At 41.0% G+C, this 18,860-nt stretch overlaps 1 protein-coding gene across 2 annotated transcripts in view; it reads left to right on the top strand.

Moving 5' to 3' along the window:
• Positions 1–18,860, top strand: part of CFAP47 (cilia and flagella associated protein 47) — a 651,611-nt gene that overhangs the window by 365,728 nt on the left and 267,023 nt on the right. For both annotated transcript variants that reach the window (XM_048863833.2, XM_075132125.1), the window contains one exon: positions 18,598–18,709. In XM_048863833.2, the coding sequence (XP_048719790.2) occupies positions 18,598–18,709 (112 nt within the window). The remainder of the gene's footprint in view (positions 1–18,597; positions 18,710–18,860) is intronic.

The raw sequence follows: 18,860 nt of genomic DNA, 5'->3' as shown, positions 1-18,860 counted from the left end.
GTTTTTCCCTAAATTTTATGTAGATAGGTGTGTAAGGAGGCAGTCATCCTGTTCCCTAGTGTGACTTGTTGTTCTGTAGCAGACACCAGCTAGTACCACCTTAAGCTTTATCTGTTACGACATTTATCCATAAACACTCAAGATCATATTCTTTTGAGTTATCAGTGACTTGGGAACAGGTAATGTCATTTTTTTTTTACATAGAGTGCCACTCCTCCTCCCCTTTTGCCCACTTGATCCTTCCTAAATAGTTTATAACCATTAATTTTTAATATTTCAATCATGCAAATCATCCCACCAGATTTCAATAATATTAGCTAGATTTAATTTATGCTCATAAATTAGCAATTACAGTTCCTCTTGTTTGTTACCCAGGCTCCTAGCATTAGTGTAATGGCAATTAAGGAATTTCTTCTTTTCATGTCCTTTGGTTTCTTCATTAATTTTGTTCTCAACATCTTGATTTTGTGCTGAGTGCTCATCTTTTTCTTTTTACCCTCCCCTTTCACTATTAATTTAACCCTCTCCTGACTACTCTATTCAGCCTGTCCCCAAGGAAATGGGTTCCCCTTCTACTGAGGTGGAGGCCATCCAAACTATATAGCCCCTTCTTCCTGTCTGTCTGTTTTATCACAATGGACCTTCCAGTACCAGTGAAAGAATGGCACTGCTGTTGGGTACCCTAACAGATGTGTCATGGTAATCCGATTATGTGCAATCAGAAGTTTAATAAGGGACTCCCTTAAACAGTTTGTTTTAGCAGAAAGTATGTGAGACATTCCTTGGGTATAAATTCCATGCCCTTTCCCCAACCCCTGAAATCCCAAACCCTATCAATTTCATGTTCTTCAAACATTGTGCCCAAAAATCCATCTGCTCAATACTCTCCCCTTGTATTCTTCCCCATCCATTAGTCCTTCCTAACTCATTCAAGCCGCAGTACCCTCAGCTTCCCCATCACTTAATGGAACTTCTCTAGTAGGCTCTTTATCACACAGCTGTTCTTCACAACAGTAGTGATGGTGGAAGATGGGTGTTCTGCAGTCTCTGCTGGCAGCTGTTGTGGCAGGTAGTTTCTCCTGTGTCCTCTGGTTGTGGAGTGGTTGGCAAAGTGGGGAGTGAATCAGTTTTGTGCATGAACTGCATGGATTGTTCGGGCAATGAGGGTCCGATTTGATTCCTGAGGTGCATTAGTCTGTCTGGATGCTGGTTTCTCCTAGCTGATGTAGGGGTAGGTAATCAGGTCTCCCCAAGAGGGGGAAGTATGGAAGGACAGAGGGATATTGCTCCAAACTCTCCTCCCATATCTAGATCTTTAAACTCTGGGCTGCAGCTGGACAGGTGGGCATCAGCTGGGAAAGAGGTGATCCTCAGCTTTGATCACATTTCTGTCTTTATAAGAAAATTCCAGGATTGTCACTCTGAAGCCTAGAATGTCTGTTGAGTCATTGTGAAGTGATTGAGACTGCTACAAGCAGAGTTAAGTTCTCCATCACAGGGATTTGCTGTCTGTTACCATCCAATTTTTTTTATTGGTTGTATGTGGGAGGTTGCACAGATGGTGGATAACTTGTCTCAACTGCCACAGTTCTTCAGAACTACCCACATAGCACAATCAGTGCCCACAATAACCCCAAACACCCAGCCCCCCATTCACCGCCCGCATAAATCAACACAATCTAGTATTGTCACCATAGGCGCCGACTCCATGGGTGCTCCGGGGCATCAGTCAACTGTTTACGGGGCCTGCGGGCCCCATCAGCTGTTCAGCGGGGCTGTCAGGGGGCCAATCAGCAGTGTTTTGCAGAGCCGGGAGCCCCCGCCGATCAGCTGTTTCCGGCTCTAAGCTGCTGCACTGATCAGTGTGGCCAAAACAGCTCTTCCCAGCAGGGCTGTTTAGCTTTTTTTTGGCCACCAGCCAATCAGTGATGGGGACTCTGCTCCTGGGGCAGTGGCTGAGTGATCCCACCGCCCCGCCTCCTTCTCCTACCTGCTTCTTGTGGGCAGCAGGCTTCTTTCTGTGGCTCTGCAGCTGAGCAGCTCCCAGCCTCCCTTCAACCTCTTAGCCAACTCTTAGCAGCTGCTGCTAAGTGTATTTCAAAGGGGTTCTTGGGGTGAGGGTGGCTGGGGGGAGAACTGAAACCCCTTCCCAGGTGGCTGTGCTGAGAGCCAGCACCTGGCTGCTGGCGGGGTGGCCATCTGCATGTGGGGGCACCGGCTGCTGCCCAGCTCTCTGCATCTGGCAGGGGACTCAGTCAGAGGCATCTCCAAAAACATCCCCTGGACCCCTGCAGCACAGAGAGACTGAGTACCAGCCCCTGCTGGGCAGCTGGACCAGGATGGGCATGGGAGAGGGGGGAGGAAGTCTCCTGGGCTGCTGCAGGGTGCAGTGCCCCCTGCTTGCCCTCCCTGCCCAGGCAGAGACGCCTGCCTCTCGGGGACAGTGGCCATGTCCATGCAGTGCGCTTGGTCCCCCTCCCTGGCATCTGGGTGACTGCATCTTATGGGGGTAGGGGGGCGGAAGGGAAGAAGCAGTGGGGAAGGGGGAAGGGATGGGGCAGGGGAGAGGGAAACTCAGGCTATCGGGGGAAACCTTCCTAGCAGTGCAATCTCTGCCTTGGGGTGTGGATGGAATAGTCTCCCAAGGGAAGGGCTAGTGTGTGACCCCTGGGGTACAACCTGGACTGGAACGATCTCCTGTTTAGTCCATGTGCTCTGGCAAACGCAAGTCCAAGCATCATGTTGGAGGGAGGGGGACATTGCTGTGTCCAGGGTTGAGTAATTCTCTGGTGATGGTCATTGAATTGCTAATTGTCATTCACTTGCTGCACAATGGCTGGTGATAGTTGTATAACATGCACTCAGCCATTTGGTCAAGTGCCTTGTTGTTTCTGGGGAGTTGCCTTCTGGGCTACTCCCAAATTTGCAGTATATTTCATTAACACCATACAGCACAATCTCATAATTTTATACACTTTATTGATGTACATATTTTAACAGAACAGTGGGTTTCAGCAAATCATAACCTTTCCCATGATACCTTACATGGCATGCTTTAGATGAAATATAAAGAATATATACAAATGATGAATACGGGGCTTAAAGAGCACAGCACGTCACTCCCCCGAGGTGTAGAGCAGTGGCTCTCAAACTTTTTTACTGGTGACCCTTTTCACATAGCAAGCCTCTGACTGTGACACTCCCCCCTATAAATTAAAAACACTTTTTATAAATTTAACACCATTATAAATCCTGGAGGCAAAGCGGGGCTTCGGGTGGAGGTTGACAGCTCGCAACCCCCCATGTAATAACCTCGTGACTCCCTGAGGGGTCCCGACCCCAAGTTTGAGAACCCCTGGTATAGAATGTCACAGCTAGAAACCCCAAGGCTTGGGACTTTTAAAAGGACAAAACTTGCTGTAAGGATCAGTCCTGCATTGGCAGGGAGATGGACTGAGCCAGGATGATCACAGAGAGCTTTTTCCCCTGTAACTTCTATAATTCTGTCCCACTCTACTGGGAGTACAAATTCTGGTACTAAAGACCTGGTGCCCGGATCCCATATTGCCTTGCACTGGGATTGGGAATTAGTGCCGTGACATGCAACTCCTCCTATTGGGCCAGTGTAGATCCTGCTGTTAGTACAGCTATTTGCAGGTGCCCTTGTGTTTAGCTGAACCCTTGGACTCAGTTCCTGAGTGTATCCCCACTAAACTGAGAGCTAGACTGACACTGCTATCCTACTGTGTGGATCCCATTGTGCTTGTATGGTAAATTTTTGGCATGCACACTTGGCTATATTTATCTCATTGTGCTGGCAGTGCTACTTCCTTGGTGTAATGATGACATTATGCTAAGATGAATCCTGAAAATAGTGCCCTGGTGTGATGGTCACTCTGTTCTGTTCAAGTGAATCCTGCATTTTTGTATGCTGTATGTTGTTGTAGCTCTGTTGTTCCCAGGAAATTAGAGAGAGAAGGTGAGTCAGGTAATATCTTTTATTGGAGCAACTTTTGTTGGTGAGAGAGAGACAAGCTTTGGAACTTTCAGAGTTCTTTTTCCTGAAGAAGAGGTCTATGAAAGCTCAAAAGCTTGTCTCTCTCACCAACAGAAGCTGGTCCAATAAAAGATATTATCTCACCCACCTTTTTTCTCTAATGTGAATAGCCTCCCTCCAAAACTGGCAGAGGTGCTTGGAGGAGAGGGCGGAGAGGAGCGAGCAGCGGGCAGGCAGGAGAAGGGGCAGAGTGGGGGGTGGCCTAGGGAGGGGGCGGAGCAGGGGTGGGGCCTCGGGAAGGCACCCACCGGCAAAACCAGAAGTCAGCACCTATGATTGTCACTTGTCCACATGTGACTCTGAAGCCTAGAATGTCTGTGAGTCAGTGTGAGGTGATGGAACTACCTGTGAGTATGACTGAGAATAGCACCAGGTTCAATCACTGGGCCCTGTGAGAGCCGGATGGAACGTTAGAGGCCAAAGGTTCTGTGGCGGTTGGAATGTGACAGTTGATCAGAGGAGGTGGGAGTAACAGCTATGTGGGGGTGTCAGAGCTGGTTGTTCCTCCAGCCAGGGGGCAGCTCTGTGCACAGGCTTTGGGGACCATGTACAAACAGCAACATGGCTCACTACAGTGCACTGCACGGAAAGAAGAAACTCCATTTTCGGCTTTTTTACAGACATGACTTTATGAATTACCTTGCAGCTGCTAGTGCATAGATAAGTGTCTGTGTGGGACGGAGTCAGGGTCCCCTCCAGCTGCACAAGTGGAATCCAGCTGCTTGTTCCAATTGATTTGCACTAGTTTGGTTTTTTAAGGCTATCTCTGCAAGGGAAAGGGCGGGAGGCCTTTTTTAACAAAAGTTAAGTCACCTTCATGAGACCCAAAATCAGCTCTGTTAACAGTGGCCTTGCCTGAGTTTATCAGTGTGACTATCCTGTTTCCTTCTCCTTTCTCCTCCCCATATTCAGCTAGTTCATGCAGCGTTCTCTCCTCAGCTAGGCATGCCGACATCAAAAAATGAGTTGGAATCTGCAGCAAGTGTTGATTTGGAAGTGTTATATGTAGCCATTAGTACTGAATACTCCAAATATTAAAAATCTAAATGGTGAGGGAAGGGAAGATCTGGAATATTAATAAATCTTGAATATTATCTGCATAAAATTGAACAATAAAATGGCATGTATAAACCACATAAAATGTGCTATTTTACTTGTTGCTTCAGAATCTCAAATTAAGTTGCAATAAAAGGACCTTTTCAAAAGAAGGGTGTCACACAAAACTGATACTTTTTCTAAAACAGAAAAACACAGTTTATAATACAAATATAAACAGACATTTTACCTTCAGCTATCTTGAATTCTGGTGAAATGAACATAAATAATCCCAAAAGCCATTTGGAACAGCCAATTTATGGATGCATTTATATTTAATGTAGTATCCCTACGTGGGCATTAAACTATACACTGGAATCCACTTTTAATGTGAGAAAAAGGACTGCAGTTTTGAGTAAATGGAGCTTTGATGAATGATCATATAAATTGTAGACTTTTTTTAAAATTGCTAATGAACAATTGAAATGATTGATTTATTTCATGTTCTTTTTATTAAAATATACCTTAGCTTTAATCAATAAATTAGTTAGATATTTAGCCCTTATTCACTATAAATTGGAATTGTTTTCTTTTCCAAAAGAACAGTTAATGTGTTCTCTTATTTTATTAAATACTGAGTGAGATAAGTGGCTGTAATCCATATCTGATGTTTAAGGAAAAACTTGCTAAGAGAATGACAGCTGTTATGTGGTAATATTTCACAAAAATTAGGATTGAATATTTGTAAATAACAATTTTACAATAAAGGTAACTGCAAGTACCTACTATTACTTGAATGGTTTAGATATACCTGAAATTAAATAAAATAGCATTTTGGACCATTGGGGTTAGGATATTTGGTTTAACAGTGTTCATATAAATGCCATTCTATGCATTCATTTACCTGTCTGGCTTTAATAACTTTCAGATATCACATTTTAAATAAGTCACTTATTTGAGGGTGACTCAGCTCTGTAAATAATTTAATTTCTTCATACTATTTTGGGGCCTGGCTCTCTACTGCTTTTCACCCTGAGTGGTCATCTGCACCTTTGGAAAGGGAGTGTAAAATGTTGCTACTGCTAAAAGTGAATGGAAAATTTGGATAGTGTAGTATTTTATATCTACTTTGTACTCAGTTTGTACAAGTAGGTAAAATGATGAATCAAGGTGCCAGGCACTTGGAAAATCAGGCCCCTTTTCCCTCTCATTTAAAAAAATCCTTAATTATATATTACTCTGGACTGTCAAAAGTCTTCCACAGGGATATCATGATAACTGTGTTAGAATAGTCTTTCAATTTTTGTTTAACTCTGGTATTTCATAGTTCTTATTTTATGAACAATCATGAGGATACTGAACATAAATTTTGTGGGCAAGGAAAAAAACAGGGATACAGTATTTTTGCAGATACTGTAAGACAGCACTGTTTCATTGATCTAATTGTAATGATTACACGCTAAATATTAGGGCAACATGAACAGCCTTGCTGTTTCTTAATTATAGGGTAGACAGTCTTTCTAAAACAACTTATGTAAGTAAAGCATGTAGTTATGTTAATGAACATGAAGGGCTAGTAACACTGTATGTAGTCAGGCTATAATAAAAGAAGCGTTCTTGAAGCTTTTCTACACAGCTCTACCATTGCACCATAGTCCCACACCCTGTTCATTTGTGGGCCTTTCTTGAGGAAAAAACCCCAATCTTACTAAACTACTTCAGATTGTATTTTGTGCAATGACCATGTGTGCTTCATGCAACAAAATAAGAATTCATCTTATTTTCATTTTAAACATAAGTTAGAATTTGAACACTAATACTGAAAAGTAAAAGGCAACTCCATGATTTAGTTGGGGATTGGTCCTGCTTTGAGCAGGGGGTTGGACTAGATGACCTCCTGAAGTCCCTTCCAACCCTGATATTCTATGATTAGCCCGAAGTACCATCAACTCCCATTTTACTGATTTTTGTCTACTAATGTTATATATGCCATCATGTGCCAGCAATGTCCCTCTGCCATGTACATTGGCCAAACCGGACAGTTCCCTACGTAAAAGAATAAATGGACACAAATCGGACATCAGGAATGGTAACACACAAAAACCAGTGGGAGAACACTTCAATCTTCCTGGACATTCTGTAACAGATTTCAAAGTAGCTATACTTGACAAAAAAACTTCAGAAACAGACTTCAAAGAGAAACAGCAAAGCTAAAATTCATTGTCAAATTTAACACCATTAATTTGGGCTTGAATAGGGACTGGGAGTGGCTGGCTCATTACAGAAGCAACTTTGCCTCTCCTGGAATTGACACTTCCTCATCTATTGTTGGGAGTGGACTACATCCACCCTGATCAAATTGGCCCTGTCAACACTGATTCTCCACTTGTGAGGTAACTCCCTTCTCTTCATGTGTCAGTATATTTGTCTGCATCTGTAACTTTCACTCCATGTATCTGAAGAAGTGAGGTTTTTTTCTATGAAAGCTTATGCTCAAATAAATCTGTTAGTCTTTAAAGTACCAGCAGACTCCTTGTTGTTTTTGTGGATACAGACTAACACGGCTACCCCCTGATAATTAATTAAATAAAAGCATCTATTAAATGCTCTGGGTGCTCTTGACAATCTCCTAAAATAAAATTCATATATAAAAATAATCTAGGAAAAGTGAATGTGGTATTATTTAAATGTGGGTCGACTGACTAACAGAGAGTGACTAAAATGAAAGTGACAATTTTCTGCTTCTAATCCCCAAATGACTGCATAGTTCAAAAAGGGCCTTGCCTACTAGGCTACCTATTATCCTCTCTCAAGGTTATGGCCTGGAATGTGAGAGAGACTTGAAAATCTGCAGTTTAGTTCTCCTTCCATTAATGGTTAAGACAACCCTGGACTGACGTATCAGATGATGCATCTTTTTCCCACAAGATGCAGAGTCATTGTCTTTGAGTAATTTCCTAACTTATTCTCCCTGTATGAAATGTTGCTACATAGATACCAAGCATTTCAGATTGATAGACCAAATATTTCAGAAATTTCAGGCCATTATAATGACCCTTCCTGATATTAATAGTATTTTGGATATGTTTATTTTTATTGCACTCAGTCCTTTCTGGTTTTGAACAATATGCAAGCTTCAGCTGAGGAATTTGTTAGAGACAGGATGGGACACCAAACTAAAAGAGGCTTTGTGGTGTAGCAATAGATGGAACTAGGAGTTGGGACGCTTGGGTTTTATACTCATTTCTGCTACATGCTTGCTTTGTGACCCTGAACAAACATCTTAATGTGTACAATCCTTATTTTCCTTATATGTAAAATGGGTGTAATAATATCTACCTTTCTAAAACACTGGCATCTTTGTAAACTCTTTGGGGGCACAGGGACCATTCTTGTGTGTGTGTGTATACGAGTGCCTAGCAGAATGAGGCCCTGATCCTTGATTGATGGCTTCTAGGTGCTACTTCAATATCAATAATTTAAGACATCTTTGGATAAAAATCCTCATATAGGGAAAAAATATTATTAGGCTGAAACTTTGGGTACAAGACAACTGATGTTTCTACCTGACAGTGATGAAAGCAACTGGCCCAAAGCATTCCCAGCTGGGGTACCTAACATGTACAGTTACAAATTTTAACTTTCTCATCAAGTTACTGTCCAAAGTAATAGCAAGAAATTATTCTTATCAAAATCTTATATAACTGAATTTTGTTCTAGACTAACACTATAATTCTGTTCACATCCTGATTGCTCTTGGATACAAGAAAACAAGATTTTTTTTTAAATGCTAACTGAAGCTGTGAAAGTCCAGCAGAGAGTAAGATACTAAATGAATCAAGTGCTTTAAAAACTTTATTCTGAATGTGTGTCATGATTGTAGTAGCTGAGTCAGTGGGGCATCTGAGCAGCACAAACAATTTACTGAATAGAGCAAAAAAAAAAAATTGTGTAAGTGATGGCTGCAGTATGTTTATGGTTGTCAAGGTTTCTGATAAAGGAGATAATTTGGTTGTGAGCATTGTTTGGAAATTAGGCCTCTGAAGGAGTGAATAGCTGAAAGAGATAGACGTGCTTACAACGATAAATGAGCAGGAGTGGTTCATTGATGATCGATGGCAGGTATTTGAATCTGTAGGAGATATAGCAGAAGTTGATGAGCATATTAGTGAGTTCAGTCGTAATTGTATTGGGACATGTAAACGTGTGGCTTCTGGGCAGCCCTGAAAGTGGCCCCTTGCCTCAGTTTCCCTTTTGATTCATCACATAAACTCAGAACAGCCTTTCAAGCATATACATTGCCCTTTTTGCAGGGTTAATTTATTATCAAAGGCCTCACTACCATAAACCAGAATCCCCCCAGCACAATCCAAACAGTACATTTGTCTCAACAGTCCAACACCAAGTACGGCTCTGGTGTCTCTCGCTATGTGTCTGCTCAGCTCTCAGGTACGGCTCTGGTGTCTCTCACCATGCTTCAGTTCAGTCCGTCTAGCTGGGGTGTTACTCTGCCCTGTTTCATTCACAGGAATGGTTCCAGCTCTTGCCTAGAGACTGCCTTCTGCTTTCACCAGTCTGACCTGGCTCCCACTGTTCAAACAAGGAATTTTCACAACTCCTGTCTTCTGGGGTACCCCATCCCTGAAGCTCTCAGCTGAGCTGTGCTCTTCCTCTGAGCTCTCTTTACTCTCAGGTGTGTGGGTTCTCTTCCTTTCTAAACTCTGGGCCCTAACCTCTCACTCTAAGCCCTCTCTCAGGATGCTGGACTCTGGGTTCTGAACTCCCCTCTCAGACTTCTGAATTCTCCTTTATATCTCATGGGTAGCCCCAGCTTCCTCATTACACCAAACTGGGGTGCACCTGAACTGGAATGGGACAGCTGAGCTCAGTTTTATTTAAGGGGTCAGCTACACTGTTACAGGGTATTATAGATGAGGCTGATGGAAGATTGAGGAAATACCAATTTCAGATGGCATTTGGCCTCTGAAGCCAGTGGCAAATACTAAGTGGTTTATCTGGATACTCAGGTGAATGAAAGACAGACACAGGAATGGAGTTAAGCAGTAGGACACAACTGTATTAATTTAGTGCTGCCACTCCATTTTATCTGCTCACCCTCTCTCACATACTAGCATTTAATTGGGTTCTGTGCAGGGATACAGGACTTACACCATGTAACCAATAACTTGAGGTGAGCCCTCTTCAGCCAGGCCCCTAGGACTCAGCATACTTCTGAACTTCTTCCCTTATCCTCTCTGAGAGGTGTGGAGTGTACCATAGTGGACCTCAGACTGCAAGACTAAAGTTTTCCCTTTCTCCTTACAGTTAATCAGTCTACCAGCCACACCCTAGGTCTCATTTATCTCTGGGAGCTGGCCCTTTAGCCTTTATTCATACTGGACACCAGCCATTAAACATTCCTATACTGCCTCCAAACTGTAAAATTCCTATTTTCACAGTTTTAACCTAAATTGTGCATACACGATGCTGCACAGTATGTAAAAAATCCTCTGGATCCCTGCCAATTTGGCTCAATGGGAAAAAGTTCCTTCCTAATACCAAAACAGGCAATTGGTCAGACCCCTGGCATCCTGAAAAAACAGGTCAATATACCTCAAATACAGAGAGGGAGAGCAGGACATCAGTAATGGCAAGATTGGCCCCCAGACATCAGCAAAGACTTTAATTTGAGAGGTATTGTGAGAGCCAATCAGGTCCTCTCCAGCTATCCAAGCTACGCTCCTATGTGCACTCTGAAGCACAAATTGGGGCACAGTTCTAGCATGTCTGAGTGTGAGCTTTTCCTGTTCATCTCTGCTCCCAGGAGCTGGCCATTTTTCTTCGGGTCCAACCAGATTCCCATCCTTACCCCTCAAGACAGGGAGGCACATTTGTAAAGGACTCTGATGTAACTATGTAGTATTAAAAAGGGTTGCAATAGGCTAAAGGCAAAAAGGGAGCATGTGATATGAGAAAAACGAAAGGGAGTACATGATTCACTGAATGGGTTTATGAACAGTCCATTTTGGCAAGAATATGAAGCCAGTAGAGTTTTTTTATTTTTACCTCTGTGGTACAAAAGATTTGGATACTAAGATGAAGAAGGTTCATTACCTGGTGCAAAGATATAGAAGATGAACCAATATTTATGTAAAATACAAAAAAATAAAAGAATTTATTCAACTTTGAGGTTATACAGTTGAAACCACAAATCAATAAGGAAATCTAAAAAGATTCAGTTAGTAATCAGAGTGGTAGACATGTTAGTCTGTATCAGCAAAAACAACGAGGAGTCCTTGTGGCCCCTTAGAGCCTGCCCATGCTTCACATCCATTGGGTTTTATAGTATGTATTTTACAACATAAATAGTACTAAATGAAACTACACCTTTAATCAGAAAACAAGAATAGAAACTAGTACACTCCTTTTAGAACCTTTACTTTTGCATGTTTTACAGTTTGTTTTCCATTTTAACTGTGCAATTCTTTTGTATTTAATTTCCTATTTTGTTTTGTTTTAATGGATAGAAAAAGCTCAAATTATTTGACTTGCAGAACTTAAAAAAAAAAAACAGTCACCTTGTAAGTTACTTGATTCACATCTAGAAGAAGTAAGAGACAACAAGAGACCTTTGGGGAAAATGTGGGAAAGAGGATCAAGAAAAGGCAGACAAAGAAGAAAATTGAAAATGAAATGTTATGTGGATTTTAACATTTCAGGAGTATATTTTGTGTAACAAATTAGATGTATGTATGTCCAAGGAGAAGTGTGATTATAATTGAATTAGCAGGAAGTTGGTTAAACCAGAGCATTAAAGGGACAATTACATTGTAGAGGGAGGGAGAATAAAGAAGAATATCAGAGACATGAGTGTGGTGGTTTGTTTTTGTTTTGTAAGTCAAGCAACTGGTAAGAACATACAGAAGAAACAGAAAATGCAACAGAAAGAACAATTAGATGAGCATAAATAGAAATGACAAATTGTAGAATATCTTGCATAACAATAAAGGGATTTACAAAGATAAGGAAGCTACAGGATTCAATAGATAAAATAAACCAATGACTACTTCGAAATGCCTGTGAAGAGCTTCTATTTAGAGATAATGAAATTTCAGGGTGATTCTTATTTTGCCACGCTTTCTACAGAGACATCACATGGTAATCTCCAAGTTGAAGATTACTCAGTTTACCAGTAGTAAAGGAGCAACATTATGTAATGTACAAATAACACAGTTGTTTATAAGAATTGTTCATAAGATGCACAATTATTTATAAGATGCCCTTAAAGAAAGTAACGGCCCAGGTGCCAGTACTTCTGTAAATTTTAATGAAAATGAATGAGCTTTTCACTGATGTTTTAAATGGCTGTTTAGATTCAGGAGAAATTCATAAACTTTGAACAGGAGAAAATATATTTCAATTATTTTAAGAGAGTCAGAAGAAAAATCAGAAAACTATAGATAAATTATTTTAATATAAATTGTGGGGAAAGTTATTGAACCTGTCTTAATTGATATGACCTACAAGTCCCTGAAAAAGGATAATTCAATTAAGCACAGATTCAAGCAGGGAAGACTTTAAAGGTAAACTGATGTGTTTTTAAAAGTGTATATGTATGTATATACACATGTATTTTATATATATATATGCACATTTTATTGTATATTACTATCTACATATTTATAAAGAAACAAACCCCTGCCTAAATTTCTAAATCATCAAGAGCCATGTTGTCCATGGACCTAGCACAGGTAACAGTGGGAAGGAACCAAAGTGGTTCCTTTTTCCTTGTGTAAGGAGAGGATGCTAATTGTCCTTGTCATAAAAATAAAAGGAAGGGTAACCACCTGTCTGTATACAGTACTATAAAATCCCTCCTGGCCAGAGGCACAAAAACCTCTTACCTGTAAAGAGTTAAGAAGGTCAAGTAACTTGGCTGGCACCTGACCCAAAGGACCAATAAGGGGACAAGATACTTTCAAATCTGGGGTGGGGGGGAGAAAGGCTTTGTCTGTTCTGTGTGGCTTTTGCCAGAGACAGAACAAGAAAGCAAGCACTCCAACTCCTTAGTAAGTATGTAGCAAGGAAATGTGTTAGATTATTTTTTCTTTTGGCTTGTGATTTTCTCTGTGCTGAGAGGAAGGTATATTCCTGGTTTTTCTTTTTGTAACTTTAAGGTTTTGCCTACAGGGAAATTCTCTGTGTTTTGAACCTAATTGCCCTCTGAGATTATCTCCCATTCTAATTTCACAGAGGTGCTTCTTTTACCATTTTTCTTTCTAATAAAGTTCTGTTTTTTTTTTTTAAAAAGGAGTACTAGTGGCTCACGAAAGCTTATGCTCAAATAAATTGGTTAATCTCTAAAAGAATGCATCCGATGAAGTGAACTGTAGCTCATGAAAGCTTATGCTCAAATAAATTGGTTAGTCTCTAAGGTGCCACTCGTACTCCTTTTCTTTTTGCGAATACAGACTAACACGGTTGCTACTCTGAAACCTGTTTTTTTTAAGAATCTGATTGGTTTTTTAGTGTCCTAAAAAAATCAAGGCTTGTCTGTGCTCATCTTGTTTATTCTCAAGCTTCCCCAGGAAAGGGGGGTGTAGGGCTTGGGGGATATTTTGGGGGAATAGGACTCCAAGTGGTCCTTTCCCTGATTCTTTGTTAAATCACTTGGTGGTGGCAGCATTTACCTAATCCAAGGTACAAGGGAGAATTTGTGCCTTGGAGAAGTTTTAACCTAAGCTGGTAGAAATAAGCTTAGGGGGTCTTTCATGTGGGTCCCCACATCTGTACCCTAAAGTTCAGAGTGGGGAGGGAACCCTGACAGTCCTGCACAAGGGTTGCACAGTTCTAGTGCCCCTTGGGAGTAAAAGTTACTCTGAAAGTAATGGGGCAGGAAAAGAATGTAGGGCTACCCATAAACCCCTCCTCATTGGCCAAGAATGCCAGAGGAGCAGGCTGCACCATCCTAAATGATAGTGCAGTGTGCATACTTGCCTTGTGCCCTGTGGAACTTGGGAAGGAATTGTGTCTATTGAAGTATATTATTGAAAATAATCAATAATAGAGTATTGGAAATCATACATAGTTCCTTAACAAAAAAATTATTTAAATGTATAATCCTCAGTTTTCAAAATCTGGTGTCTAAAGTTAGGCTCTTAAATCCATTGTTTAGAAATCTAAATAAAGTAGCCTTACTTTTCAAGGTGCTGAATATCTGCTTGTCCTATGGCTTCAGTGGGACAGCGCCAGGTACGCTGAATACATAAATAATGTTTGCAATGTCCAATTCAATATTTGCACAATACAAGAGGAAAAGTTAGCCTTCAGTTTCTTTGCATTTGTCACTTTGTCGCACAACCTAAACATTATTTAAATAATGTGTATGTTGATAGAGTAAAAAGGTAAAACATCTCAGAGGAAAAACACATAATTCATATTTTCATGGCTTTCAAACTTTTATTCTCAGTGGCTTTTCAAATTTTAAAAACTACTGATCACCTGAATTATGTCGCTTGCTTTTCTATCTGTCCTTATTGTCAATAGTATCACATTCTTACAGTGATCTGACCAGGATTATATTAACACAAATGATATACAGAAGAATAATGGTAAGACCAATCAATGGCTCTAGTGCCAAAAGCAAGATAACCCTAGGCTTGTTGTTTTCTTCAGAAAATATAAATAAAGCTTATCGACTAGAAAGAAGATGCTAACAATTGGGAAGAAAAAATGGATCCAAGCAGCTAATGCTTTTACTATTGAAACAATAATCTTTGCTGAATTTGGAAAGTCTTCCACCTGAGTGCTTGACAAGCTGGGTACAGTCAGCACTGAAATAATTAACAGAGCTGGAAAAAGTACCGTCGAGCCTTTCTGACTGGAATAATGATTTAGCTCAAAACTCAATTATATTATCATTTTACTATTTAATGTATTAAGTATTTATACAGTGTCATAATTCTGCAGGACCTTTTACAGAGATTTTAAAATAGGCTCTGCCGCCCCCTTCAAAATCTTAGTCTACATCAAACAAACATAAAAAAACAGATAGAGGAAAGGATGAGGGGTAAAATTAATTCAAGCTCAAGGGTAAAAATCGTGGCCCCATTGAAGTCAACATCAAAACTCCCATTGATTTAAATGCAGCCATGATTTGACCCAATGTGAGCTACTTATATTCCTCTTATAAGTCTTAATATTTTTTAATATTTTTAAAGTCGAGAATGAGGTGCTACAGTATCGAAGCATTCAGAATTATGAGTCAGGCCTCCAAAAAATAATGAGATTGGCTTAAAATCATAACATATTAAAATAATAAATTGTGGATCTTTTTTATTTGCCTTTGAGTTCACATTGTCAAGCTTTTTATCTTCAGCTTTGAGGGCAAAAAACTTTTGTTTTTTTAACATGAAACCTCAGATTCTGACATAATTGTTGTTTCAGTTTTCACTGAAAAGGTTAGTAATGATTGGACGTCTAACATAGTGAATGCCAGTGAAAATGAGGTTGTATCAGATGCTAAAATAGGGAAAGAACAAGTTAAAAATTACATAGACAAGTTAGATGCCTTCAAGTTACCAGAGCCTGATGAAATACATCCTACAATACTCAAGGAGCTGACTGAGGAGATATTTGATCCATTAGCGATTATCTTTGAAAAGTCATCGAAGATGGGAGAGATTCCAGAGGTCTGGAAAAGGGCAAATATAGTGCCCATCTATAAAAAGGTTAAATAAGGACAACCCAGAGAATTACAGACCAGACAGCTTAACTTCAGTAACCGGAAAGATAATGGAGCAAATAATTAAGAAATCAATTTGCAAATCAATTAGTATTCTTTGAGAGGGTCAACAGCAGTGGTGCAAGGAAGACTGTATGGGCAGGTATGCCATACCAATATATCGGTATCCGCTGACAGGGCCGGCTCTAGGCACCAGCAAACCAAGCACATGCTTGGGGAGGCACTTTTCAAGGGGCGGCATTCCGCCCCCCCCTCCTTTTTTTGCTTCAGTGGCACTCTGGCCCTTTTTTTGCTTCGGTGGCATTCCGCTTGGGGTGGCAAAAAACCTAGAGCCGGCCCTGTGCGCTGAACCACAGGGTTCGCCCGGGAACCGCAGTGGCGAAAGGAGCAGAATGTGGGGCCACCACTTCTAGGGGCCAGTGCCCCGCGCCGGCAGCTCTTCCACCATGACTGTACTGCCCACAGCTCCACCCCACTGCTGTCCTCCAGCGGGGCTATACAGAACCCAGACAGGAGACGCAGCTGCGTGGAAGGGCTGGGGGCGGGGCTGGAGGCAGTACAGCTGCGCCAGAGGAGCTGCCGGGGCAGGGCATTGGCCCATGGGAGTGGTACCCTACGTTCTGCTCCTTTTGCCGCTGAGGTTCCCGTGAGAGCGGATACCAATTTCTATCCATGGATATCCGCATCCGTGGGTATAAATTTGGATCTGCACAGGGTTCTAGTCACAGAGCGAACATTTTTTGTGAGCGGGGGTGGGGTCGAGGGGTTGGTACCATACCAGTAAGAGTTAAAATCTACTTGCACCACTGGTCAACAGACAGATGGACAAGGACTATTCAGTTGATATAGTGCATTTGGGCTTTCAGAAAGCCTTTGACAAGGTCCCTCGCCAAAGGCTTTAAGCAAAGTAGGCAGTCATGGGATAAGAGGGAAGGTCCTCCCGTGGATCAGTAACTGGTTAAAAGATAGGAAACAAGGGGCAGAAATAAATGGTCAGTTTTTACGGTGCAGAGAGGTAAATAGCGGGGTCCCCCAAGGACCTGTACTGGTACCGGTGCTGTTAAATATATGCAATAAATAATCTGGAAAAAGGAGTTAATAGTGTCAAAATTTGCAGATGGTACAAAATCACTCAAGATAGTTAAGTCCAAAGCTGACTGTGAGGAGTTACAAAATATCACACAAAGCTGGGAAACTGCAACAAAATGGCAGCTGAAATTCAGTGTTGATCAACCTAAGGTAGAGTACATTGGAAAACATAATACCAAATATACATATAGGTGATGAGGTCTAAATTAGCAGTTACCACTCAAGAAAGAGATCTTGAAGTCATTGTGGATAGTTCTGTGAAAACATCTGGTCAATGCACAGCAGCAGTCAAAAAAAAGCTAACAATGTTAGGCACCATTAGGAAATGGATAGATAAGAAGATAGAAAATATCATAATGCCACCATATAAATACATGGTGTGCCCACCTCATTGTTCTGGTTCTGGGGGCTGATTTGGCCCCAGTCTGCTGGTCTGGTGGCGCTAGTCACTGCTCCAGCAGCCCCAGGGGCTGCTCCGGGAGCTGACCTGGCCCTGGCCACTGCGCCAGCAGTGGCAGCTGCTCCTCCAGTGACCCTGGGCCACTGTTCCAGTCCTGAGGGCTGACCGCTGGCTGCTGCTCTGGCCTGGAGCTGCTGCTCCTGGGCAGGGGCCGACAGCTACTTCAGCTCCACTACTGCCACAGGCTGAAGCCAAAGTCATGGATGTCCGTTGGCGTCACGGAGTCTGTGACCTCCATGACAGAATTGGATCCTTACTTATGAAATGGTGATTGGATTGGAGAGGGAAGAGTCAGGGAGCCTAGAGAGAAAATTTACAAAAGTTAAGGTAAGAGAGACCATGGCATGTGGCACCACACTTTATGCAGTCTGTCTACCATATCTAGGTATTTCTAACATTCTAACCACCAAGGTGTCTCGGTGCCTATGATTACATTGGCAATCTGGCTTCCAGCAAACATGCCATGGAAAGCAAGGGGCAGATTTTAGAAAAGTTAGAGGGAAGATCAAGGAGTTTTGGAAAATTCAAATAAAAGTTTGTATTTCCAAATCCACTATGAACACTAGACTTAATTTTTCAGTGACTCTTGGCTGTGAGCAGACTGCAGTATGGTCTCTGTGAACTGGTACTTTTGTAAAAATAATTATGGTCTGCAAAGTTAATATCTATCTAAAGTAATCTTTTGCTATTTCAGTTCTTATTCAATTAATTGCCTTTCCACCTAAGTTATAGACATATAACATCAAAAACATACTACTGGTTATTTTTTACATAATGCATAAGTTTCCAGAATGAATATTAACAAACACTATTTTAAATATTCCTTAGTAAATTTAGTATTTGATGTTATTTACACCTATTTTTGTTTTGACTGAAAGTCTGATTCCTTCCTTACACTTAAGTAGTCCCATTGACTGACTTAATGATTTCATGCTATATAACTTGAGTGGTGGCTCCAGAATTTGTATGTGATGCTAGTTCTTGTATTGTGCATATTCCTTCCACTTTACAGTCAACCAAAGACTGTGTGGAAGGACTAGGATTTATACCTCCTTTGTAAAGCACTTTGAGATCTAATAATTAAAAGTGCTATATAAGAACAGATATTATTATAATTATTATTACTTACAGTATTGTTTGTACCTCATGTTACTTTTCAAAGCTGTTTGAAAGGATGTATTTGATTTTTGTGTGTGCAATCTGTCTTCCTAGGTTACTTCAGATCTTCCAATGGTGGCTGGTACTCCAAACCTCGCTGTAGAAGCTGATGACACAGCCGCTTACACTCTGAATGTATATGCATGGAAACGAGGAATATTTAAAGGTAAAAAAAAGTTCAGTTTTTATACTGTCGTTTTTATTAATAATAATAATAATAATAAACAAGTACAAATCTATAAACCATTCCTCTCTTCATAAACCCCACTTAGGTTAGTTTGAATAGTAGACTCTAAATACGTCTATATCCTGTGTCT

This window comes from Caretta caretta, chromosome 1 (assembly GCF_965140235.1).
Source record: "Caretta caretta isolate rCarCar2 chromosome 1, rCarCar1.hap1, whole genome shotgun sequence".
Classification (NCBI taxonomy): Eukaryota; Metazoa; Chordata; order Testudines; family Cheloniidae; genus Caretta; species Caretta caretta.
This window is presented reverse-complemented; position numbering and strand designations above follow the sequence as displayed.